The sequence below is a fragment of the Galendromus occidentalis genome, unplaced genomic scaffold (genome assembly GCF_000255335.2).
Source record: "Galendromus occidentalis unplaced genomic scaffold, Mocc_1.1 scf7180000075708, whole genome shotgun sequence".
Taxonomy (NCBI): domain Eukaryota; kingdom Metazoa; phylum Arthropoda; class Arachnida; order Mesostigmata; family Phytoseiidae; genus Galendromus; species Galendromus occidentalis.
This window is the reverse complement of record NW_003803698.1, coordinates 123,936-134,554: the sequence shown is the minus strand read 5'-3', so window position 1 is coordinate 134,554 and position 10,619 is coordinate 123,936. Positions and strand designations below refer to the sequence as shown.

The 10,619-nt window shown below is 50.7% G+C and overlaps 1 protein-coding gene across 1 annotated transcript; it reads right to left on the bottom strand.

Moving 5' to 3' along the window:
* Positions 1-205: 205 nt before the first annotated feature.
* Positions 206-9,156, bottom strand: Graf (GTPase regulator associated with FAK). Its single transcript, XM_003737955.1, has 14 exons — positions 9,003-9,156; positions 5,829-5,986; positions 4,932-5,096; positions 4,128-4,238; positions 3,827-3,997; positions 3,532-3,598; positions 3,052-3,152; positions 2,592-2,955; positions 2,244-2,496; positions 1,994-2,153; positions 1,598-1,885; positions 1,195-1,460; positions 860-1,029; positions 206-300 (listed from the first exon to the last, which is right to left on the bottom strand). The coding sequence occupies exons 1-14, from the start codon at positions 9,154-9,156 to the stop codon at positions 206-208; spliced, it is 2,523 nt and encodes an 840-aa protein (XP_003738003.1).
* Positions 9,157-10,619: the final 1,463 nt, after the last annotated feature.

Sequence of the window (10,619 nt, the reverse complement as noted above, 5' to 3'; positions counted from 1 at the left end):
TAATCCGAGCTGCATGCTCAGCCCCGGAGAGTTTCATTCCACGTTCGGAGTTTGGCGCAGGCATCGTTGTTCGGCTGTGTCGTGATGTCAACCATGGGGACGTACGAAGAGGACGGATCCTCGTCATATGAACTCAGACTCAAGTCCGTACTCCGAAAATAAGTTGACTCTCGACATCATGTGAACTGGCCCATCCGCAAAATCATTAATTATTTAGGTACTGGATGTAGTTTTCAGGAATGAGTCCCCGTTTTCCGTTGAGCACTCCCTCCAACCAACCCGTCTCTCGTGACGGTCTCACTGAAACGGCGAGTATCCATTTTAGTCAGAAACACGGCGGTCTCATGTATTCGCTTACTCATGACGAGAAATCTTAAATGAAATGAGGGATAACTTTACTTGAGGAAATCCGTCACGCAGATGAGCCCAATCCAGGCAGTCAAAATAGGAAAACAGGATGGAGACGAGAAACGGAGGATGTGACCATGCGTCGTGAAGGATGCAATCGTACAAGAGATTCCCAAAGGATATAGGGTGCGGGGTTTGCAATGCATGGGGGCAGAACATTAGAGGGGAAGATTCGAAGCATTCGAGAGTGAGCGCCTCTCATAGCTCGTACGTACTTATGCGAATTGGAGCAGAAGGAAACGCACAAGCTCCGAAGTAGACGTCGGAAATGCCCTCACTCTTCGCTTACGCAATGGGCAAGTAGATGGTGAGAGGGGCGGCAAGATGAGCGTGGAAAGACCATTGACTCGCAGATGGAGTGAGAAAAGATAGACAAGGACACATGCGAGGAGCCAGGCACGAGAGTGTGAGGCGCTTATGAGCAGAAGATTTCAGATGTAATATATCTCACCGTCCGTGATGATCTGGTTTGGCTCGAAGGAGAGTTCCTGTTCGTTCTCTCCAACACATGCATATAAGGTCCTCACGCGGCAACCCGACGGCGCTTTCACCGCACCCGGTGACGGACCGGTTCCCGAAGGGCTAGCCGAGACTGAGCCCACAGATCCATGACTAGAGGTACTGCGATGACGAAAGCTTGTTAGGAGAGCGTATATCCCATTCGATGCTATACCGAGATGATGAGCGATTTCTTTTCGATAACGGAATGTCCCCAGAGAGCCGGGATCCCCATCGATGGATTCCGGTTGCTGTATCATGACTTTGGAGCACGCTCGATTTACTCACAGCGTGGGCTGTGAGGTGGCGCTGTAGTTTGGCACGTTCGGCGATCCGTGATACGTTTGACCACCGCCGGTTCCTTGAGCTGAATCTCGGCTCCACTGACTAGCCAATGGGTAGCTACAAGCGTGGGACACATATTGATGTCGCGAAGGAGCCTGCGGGGCGGCCGACTGGGGCACGCCATTGACAGCTGCCACCGACATCGCCGCATTCACCCCGACCGGGACAGCGGTATAACTTCTGAGAGCGTCGTAGCCGTAAATTCCCTCCTGAAAAAAGTATCAATACTCGTGGAGCGGAGTAGAATGGAGGAAGCAGAGAAACCTCCCGCTTCCTTCCGATCTTATCCAGGCTACGAATTGCGAATGGACGAGAACATACGGCTTTGAAGAAACCGAGGACCTACCTGCATTTGTTGAATATGTTGCGGCGACCCGCCCCCAGGACTCCCTTGCGGGTAGTATATCGTCGGCATCTGCAGGTCACTTATCGATGTTTGCGGCGTTCGCAGTGAGCATCTATGCGGTGAGCCCGTTTGGGCTGAAATCGCGTTCATTGTCGATACCTGGGGGCTCTGATGAGCTGCCGGAGGTGCCGCTCTTGATACTTCTTGTCGAGAGCCTTCGTAGATATTCCCACTGGCTCCTCCTGAGTTGTTTGAAACCGCTGGCGATACAGCTGGCTTCGAAAATATCTGTAATATCCTCGACTGTAGGAATGATCTTGAGAGTTGATCCACGTCCACACAATCTCTCCTAAATGACGCTTGTCGGATATCGGAGGCTCGATCCGAAGCACGTACCACAGAAAAGTTCTCGATAAGAATCTCAACAATCACGTTACAAAATTTGATGTCCATTATGGCAGCTACTGTTTCCTCTTCAGGTCGTAACAGGGTGGGTCCGAAGCAAACGCCAAGGTTACTTATAGACATCAAATTCGTTGTCTTGTTGTCCGATACTCTGAGGAAGAGAACCGGAGCTCAATCGTTAGCCCGGGCTTCTCCAAGCCCACACGAGAAATATTGATTGCTCATTGGAGTCCTAACTCACTTGACCAGATGCTCGATGAGTATTCGGAGCATTCTATAATTTTCTTGAGGTAGTTCCTGCACTAATTTCTCCACTCTATTTATTCTCTCTTGGGCGTTTTCCAATTTCGCTGCTTTGATGAATTCTTGATGTAGACGGAATGTCATCAGGGGCTCGGGTAAATGCCGCAGGTAATTCTTCAATGACGAAGCTATCGTCTTAACCTCCCATTCGTTTGCGTCCATCAGGTTAACCTGAGAAACTTGTTTCTGGTCTGCGGACGGAAAGTCTATTAGGCATCCGAATCGACCGAGTCCGATCGACGACGGGTTCGGAATCACGGAATCGCGAGAGAGAGCTAGAACTCACCGAAAGCAAGCTGGAGGAGTTTTTGAACTTTGGAAGCCACGCCAGCGGTCCGATATAGCCCTTGGTCTTCCAGACCCCTCTTCTCGATCGCATCGATGCACAGTTTGACGAAGCAAAGTCCCTCCTCATTTATCAGAATGTTAGCGTTCTGAGAGGCCATACCAGGGGCCAGTGGCGGAGGTCGCGGATCTTTACCATCCATAGCCGCCAGCCACAGCTTGTAGTCTTCTGCGTTTAGTGCTTGGAAAGTAAACACTGTCCCCGGGCTTTTATCCCGCGGAGTTACGTCGAAACAGTACCTCCGATCAATTGTTTCTGACATACGTCGTACACATTCAGCCAGATGAATGGTTTCACAATTCGTCTGCAAGAGCAACCGGTGAGCTGAGGCAATCACATACATACGTATCACGGGGGAATGCAATCAGGAAAAATCTCCACTAAGGGTCGGGGAACTCACGAGTTTCTGGTTCCCATTCTGAGAATACGGAATCATCGTAAATTTCCGGTCTTCTTTTCTGTATTGACAGAAGTGCTTAGTCCAGACGGACCCCAGATGTTCTGCGAAAATAAGCGGTTTCTCTACGATTAGACGTGTAGAATCCTAAATGTCTGATGGATATGAAGGGTCGACGTTAAAACTTTCGGTAAGCCGTTGCATGAGCAGGAGAAAACGAGCCTAGTGGTACAGATTAAAAAAGGTAGAACTCAAGAATGTCAGCGAGCCGCGGAACCGTCTGAGGGGAAACGATTAGGGAGCCATTCCAAAATCCGTCGATTCCAATGAGAGGGTGAGCTATGGCCCGTTTCCCGCGAACGTTGGAAACACGTGTGAGAATATATTTTCCTCGAGTAAGCATGCTCGAAGACCTCAGAAGTCATGCAGCATGCCCGCCTAATCGAGTTAACGCCAACCAAAAATCTAGCTTGCAATACTCACTCTTCTCTAAGAGATACAGATAGCCTTCTCGGGTGTACATGCGATTAAGCGAGCCGGGATCTGGTTTCTGGAGGAGGGGTTCAAAGAAAAAATCTGATTGTCACTTTCAAAATTTGGGCAGGAGAACTCAATCTGATGTATCCTCATCCGATGGAGCTGCCATGCGAAGCTGTCTCTCGAATGGCAACTTGACTAGGAACTCCTGCATCTAAATCAAGGGTCGTGGGGCAGTCTCGGCCGAAATCCGATGGAGTCTAAATGAGGGAGACAGAGTCAGCATGGATGAGGTCCTTACCTCTGTGAGCATTTTCCGCATCAACAATTCTGCTTTGGTATTGGTGATTTCCAGACTCTCCCGAGTCTTCTGCAGCTTTTTCTGCAGATCCGTGTTGAACGGAGTAAAATCGTTCGCGACTTCGTGGCCCTGGTGATAGAATGTCAACCAGCCGTACATGAAGCGGAGGATCTGTAAAAAAATCACTCACTGAGTCACACACGAGCTAGCTACAAAGCTGTCTCAATCTAACGAGCCTACATAGAGCCTGAGAGCTCAGGGGCAGACTTCCGCACAATCGAAAGGTCACCGGGGAACTTGCCGTCTCCACGAACTCAGTTTTCTTCCCTTCTTGGACTCGCTGTAAGTGCAAGATGTATTCCAGCGATGTTCTGAAGAAGTTGGCCTGTGCCGTTACAACCTCTAGATCCGTCTGAAAGTCAGAATCCTTAATGTCAGTCACCAACTCTCATCATGCTCGTCTGGATATGCTCATCGGGTGGAAACCTCTTTTTGAGGAGCGACATATCTCACTTTGGCAACTGTGATCAATACTCCTGCACAAGCGAGTCACTCCATGTGGCTTATCTCAAAAGCGCTAGAAACTTGTTGTTTCCTTCCTCGTTAGAGCTACCCCAACGGATTTTTCCCCGTTTCCGAAGTCAACCGAGAGGTAGCCGCCATGTTTGTTTTGCTGGACCCAGCTCCCCAGGAGCGGCATGCCCCTTCTCCATTGTAATATCCACAGGTCGCTCTCTACGGCAGCGACCCCAAGAGAAGAACCTCGTGTCCCTTGGCCAGCCCGAATCTGAGCCTACACTGGATGGTTCCCCCGCATGGAACCTGGCCATTTCCTTGAAAAGCTCATACTGCCTTCAAGAATCAGATGGGATCTCCATTTCGAACGGATCCATAGCTCGCACCGACATCGCTCGATGGCGAGTCTTCAAACGCAGCGCCCTCCGGTGGTTCCGCCGCAAACGAGCTCGGTCATGACAGAGTGGTACTAAGGAGTGCCAGGAGAATTCATCCGGCTTCGTTTTCTACGCTCTCCATTATGTTTGGATGGCGCCGTCATTCTAGAGACCGAAATAAGCGGGGGAGAGATGTGGAAAGTCAGACTCACCTCTTTCAGCTCACTCTTCTTCGAGCTCTGGCCGAGGCTTTTCTCGAGAGCACTGCAATATTTCGCGGTATCCTTCTCGAAACGCTTCTTCTTCTCTTTAGCTTCTCCTATCCGTTCCTTACGGAAAGTTTCTATTGGCTCGATCAGGGTGTGAGCGTTCTCCAACTGTGGATTGATTTGAGCAAATCGACTTCAGGATAGCGTCATAGTCCATTGAATCTTTCTTGTAATGCTTCTTCGTTGCTTTCGAGATGTTTGAACGACAGGCAGAGGTGCTCGAAAATACACGAGAAACGCCGTGCGAAAATGCATTTTCCGACATCAGAACAGCTTCGAGCCGCGCATGTTCGGCATCGTTCTTCGGGAAGCATATTCAGATCATCCCAGATTCTAGAAGGTAAACTCTTTCGATCCCGGAAGTCCTCAATGATAATTCAATCTCGAGTTGCCCGTTCCCCATTTTCTTTCGCGACTATCTATGTATTTCTGGAATTCATGATCCTGAAACCGAGCTAGTCGGATGTCTGCATCGCTCTTCTTCGGTTCACTCGTCTCGTTTTCGAAGTTTCCGTGAAGGATCTCATTTCCTGCGGCGGTGCAGTGTCTGCAACGTGGTCGTCTACGCTGACGACGGCGATTTTATTCGACCCGCAGTCGATGTCATCACGTTGCATAATTGCCGATCGGAATGCCACCGGAAGCCCCGAGGCGAAGGACTCTAGGCGCTTCCCATCGCCGAACATCCAAAAAGTACCGTTAATAAGCGCAGGACGGATACCGCGCTGACGGACCGTCGGACCAGCGGGCAATGTCCTGTAGCGGGTTGACATCACCGTTCCACATTATTCGTCATTTGCTGAAAGCTTATCACCGATCGAAAACATGGTCGGCACTTACCATCCGATCACGCTCATCCTCAACTGTGTTCAGGAGTCGGCTGAACTCCTTGAGAGAATTCGATATGACGATTTCGTCATCTGTCTGACTCGTACCGATAGTCTCGAATTTAAACTCGCTGAAAGCTTTCGCGAGATTTCGCTGAGCCCGAGACAGATCTGCAATCAAGAAAGGTTCTCAATGTGTGTCATGAAATCGACGCTTTCGCTTGTAGACTCCCTCACGTGTATATACGAGCGTATCAGTCCCTTGTTCTCTCATCCCTCGTGTACGGGTCCGAGGGCTGGAGGCCGTGGCTTGAGCGCACCGTAGTTTCTCTCGAATCTTTCCAGAGGCGCTTCACTTGCCATGTAGCTCGGAAATGCCAGCCCCCCCCCCCCCTCGACTCTATCTCTCTCCCTCCCCTATCCCAGATCCTGGATGAAAAAGATCTCAAGCTCGCCAAGAAGCTCCTCCGCGTATCCCACCCCACCCCCTTCTTCCCGACCAAAATGACCAACACTCGATCTCGTCGACTTTTCGTCATATCCCGAGCCAGGAACAATCTTGTAGCCAACAGCTTCCGATGACGCCTAGCCACGAGATTGACTAGTAACCTTGTTGAAAATTCCATCCTGTCCCCCGCTGGGGTAATAAACAGAATGATGATGCCATGCATGGACATTCGGGCACTAGGATATCGATGTCGATTCATCCGCAATCGTCTCATCGGATGAGAAGATGGGAGATGCTCGGGGTAGCCAGAGGATTGCCAATTCAATTTGATAGTCTTTTATTCCGAGGAACTCGACTCAGATTCAACTTGTGAGGGTTGCTCGTGCGGAATGAGAGATGAAGTCAGATTCCCTTCCAGTCGTCTTTTGTCACGAAGATTGATACAATCATAGTCTTTCAGGATTAGTTCTCGTGGGAGCATCCACCTTTGGCCGAAACTCCCACACAAGCCTTCGATCCGACCCACGCCGCAGTCGCGCTTCGGGATGTGCTTGGACCGGCAGCAATGTTCCGATGCTTAAAGCTATGGTTGACTGGGGCCGAGATGTCTACTGAGGGCTGCTCGACCTCTTGAATTCGAATAACCTCCCTTGTAGACAGGACAGTCCAGAATGGGTTCACGCGGCTTCCGAATCAGTAGCCTCAATGATCCCTTCAATGCCTTGGATCTAAACGCGATACGTATGACCAGTATTAGGAAGCAGCCGTCTTTGAGAGCAAGGTACACCGAGGACTGAAATCAGACACCCTAGTGGGCAATCGCGTAAACACAGAAGAGCGAGACAGCTCTCGCAGTCATCGGAAAAAGAGCACGGAATCCTCTATGCTCCTCCCGATGCCTGTAGAAGCGCTGGCTTCAGAGCAGCGGAGAGCCCTATCGTGGAAGAACATCGGAGAGTTTATGTGATCATCATCCGTTATCGCTCGGAGCCTTTCAATCCTTCAGCAAAAGCTCCCTGAGCTCGCAGATGATTCGAAAACGAAATCGACGGCCCTGCTCAGAGTACCTTCGCCCCCCCCCCCGGGACTCCCGAACGAGCCTGTTGCCGGAAGCCTGGGATATGACTCCGGGAGTCCTGACTTCATCCGCCCTTTTTATTTGATCGGGATGAGGTGCTCCCCATTCATCCTCCGGATGTATCTTCACTGTCCTTGACTCGTTAGTGGGTGTGTTTCAAACTCCCACAATGCCGGCGATTACGTCGGAAGGATACCACATTTCATTTCACTGACCGTTGCGATGTGCATACGATCCAAAACTGCCCACGGTGGCCGACGGTTGGCATCCACCAAGCAAACTAATAGATTATCTCACTCGATGCCCCGAGACGCCGTTCCAGCGACGCGACATTCTCGTAGATACGTAACTAGATGCCGACGAGAAGTCAGTAAAGAGATCATTCGGTATCTTCCGAAATTTCTATCGCTTCTTCTGACTGACCGAAAAACTCGATTCAGGGGTTACTGATTACTGAATACACTATCAATTTCTAACACACGGAGAGTTCAACGCGAATGGATTGCGGAAGCACGCTGAATAGTCTGATGAGCCGCACGCCAGACGTATTCCCCAACCTTGTCGCGTCCTATACGCGCTTTCCGCACAACGGATGTGTCAATCGAGTTCTTCGTTTAGGCGTATCGCTGATCCGACAGCTACCCTAATAATAATAGTGAGCATAGGAGGAGTCTGCTGTTCCGTTTTCTCTCGATCTTCAATTGAGCAGATTCAGGACTGGATCCTCCGCCGCATCGCACAACTCAGCGAGCAGTGTCTGATTACGCGTTTCCACAGAGAACGTTCCTGGCATGCCTAGCTGCCTTTGACTCGGGATATGAAACGACTCGCGCCGTCCCCCAGTACACCTCCGGGGGCACACCGAAGTTTTAAGTGTGGGTTCTCAGCGATTGTTCCTGACGAAAGAGCGCTGAAGCAGTGATCAGTCTCGAGTCGAGAGCAGAGCTGATACCCAGCTGACAACAATGGTGAGTTGAGTGCAATGCGCGCTGCCGGGGGTTTCCAAGGCAGGCCGATTTAGGAGTGTCCTGGATTCGAAGTTATATCGGAATGAGTGTAGGCCGCTGCGGACATCCGGGATCAAGCATTCCGACGACCTCTCCCTCGGAGTGCGCTCTCCATCGCCAAACCGATAGACAGGAGCTTAGGAAACCATACCGGCTTTCCGAACCTGCTCGACGTGGACGTATTCCGGGGGAAAAGATTCGAATGATCGCCCCGAAATCCCGTAAGAGGAATCGAAGCTGGAACCGTTCATCTCTCGAGATGCTTCAGAAACGCACGCGGAGAGGATGATCGGATTGAGCCCCATCTGCTTAGGGTCCGTGGACAGATGACAGCACAAGTTTCCCCTCTCGAGAACGTAACCATCCGTCGACAAACCCAAACTTCATGATGTCCATCAGTCGGGACCTCGCTGCTCATTCTCCGATCTTTGGCTAGAAATCTCAGAATCGAACAATCGAGGCAGGAGCTTCCCACAGCTATTGCGGTATGCAGACCGAGACTGTCGGAATCGTCTAGCTCCTAAACCGTCTTGTACGTCAAACCGAAAGCGTCATTCTAAATATGTATACGAGTCATATTTCATCGAGGGATCTTCCGAAGAATAAGCGATTACGCAGTAGCGGCCAAACGATTCTATTCTCTCGCTTACTCACTTTTAGCCGCATTGAGTAATTCCTTGATTTCCTTGAGGATACTTTTCATCGACTGAGCCGTAGTCTCCAATTCCTTCTCATGGCAGGCGAGATTCTCCCGGAACTGAGGAGAGTCTGTGAGACAGTCTCTGAATTCTAGGGGAAGAAGAACCATCTTCTGAAGAGGTCGTAGATTCGAGTGTTCGGGGAGCAGAAGGGACTTCGGAGAGCTTTGCTCAGCTCATACACACGACGTGTAGAGAACAGGTCGATCAGATCGCTAGCGGCAGTAGAAGCAACTCTACTGTACGTGCGACATTTCCTGCCCGCACAACACGTCTACAACGATCGTAGCAACAAGTGGCAATCTCTGGAGCAAGAGCGAGCATGACCGGTGGTCAGTATCATCGGGAATAAAGGATACTCTTGAGGCTGCTGGTTCCGTGTATCCATTGGCGATAGTTTGTGGAACTTCTTGCACTGTCTGATTAAGCGCGATGCTGCCGCACTCGGATGGAGACAATCATTTCACGAGGTTGGTTCATTTGATTCCACCACACCACACAGCACAAGTGACGGGAGCAGCAGCGGCAGCACCAACTCACGCCAGCTCCCAATGATGACTAACACAGCAGCAGCGCTTTTTCTCGATGATCAACAACACACCGCCAACCATCAGCAGCCGCGGCAGCCCACAGCAGCACCGCCACCACCGAACACGACAAGGAGAGAGAAACAGAGCGGAAACGTCGTCCCACCAGAATATGATCCCGAGCTCTTCTTTTGCTGTTCAGAGGGGCAACACGAAGCTTATTCGCGACTTTTCAGAATCGTCATCGAACTCGAGATCTTAGTTTCGGGATGATCCATTCTGATTTAATTTTTACTCTAGTGAGGTGTTCTGACAAAGCAGAGCCCTCTACGGGCAAGGCTGTAAGCCTATGCCTGCAATCTTTTGGCGGCTTATTCGAATTCGCTCCGCTTGCTAATCGCTGGAGGACTCCCTATTCTATCGATAGCAGCAATCCTCGAGCTGGGTTCCGCGCTCCTCCACTCGATCTGATCAGAAATGACGTATTCTTCATCCGATCATAGCACATACTCAACTTCTTCTTTTGATCAATGGGAAGTCAGAAAACATCTTGGTCCAACAAGCGTTCTCTGGAATCCATGAGAGGACAGTCGGAGGTTCCGTGGAGACGGCGGAAAGTTGGTCTCACAAGCGTTCTCTGGAATCCATGAGAGGACAGTCGGAGGTTCCGTGGAGAGGGCGGAAAAATTATTTGGCCCCTTCAGGGTTCCAATGGCGGTCACAGATGTGCAAATATGATCTGATACCTGGCGCCTCGAAATCCGCGACCAACTACCCTGTGAGGAGACGCGGACCCACTGGCCCGCCCAGGGAGAATGTCGACGATTCGAAATGGCGGACCAATTCTTAGGAAGGGGGCTTTTCGAGCTAGGAAAATGGACATGGGGATTTTTCGGCCGCCCCGTGGGTATCTGTGGGCTACGGGGAACAATGGACCAAAGGAGCAACCACGTATGGACAAAATTCCTCAAGTCCTAGTCGGACCAGTGAAGGAAATCTCTTACGCGACTCCCTGATTTCTTGCTCAAACAGGCTGGTCCTCTCCG

Excerpts from the sequence above, each read along its gene's own strand:
- Graf (XM_003737955.1), bottom strand. The coding sequence starts at position 9,156 with ATGGTTCTTCTTCCCCTAGAATTCAGAGACTGTCTCACAGACTCTCCT. Across the intron at positions 5,097-5,828 it reads AGGATGAGCGTGATCGGATG|TTGGAGAACGCTCACACCCT; the intron begins GTAAGTGCCGAC and ends ATCAATCCACAG. Across the intron at positions 1,030-1,194 it reads GCCACCTCACAGCCCACGCT|TACCTCTAGTCATGGATCTG; the intron begins GTGAGTAAATCG and ends TCGTCATCGCAG.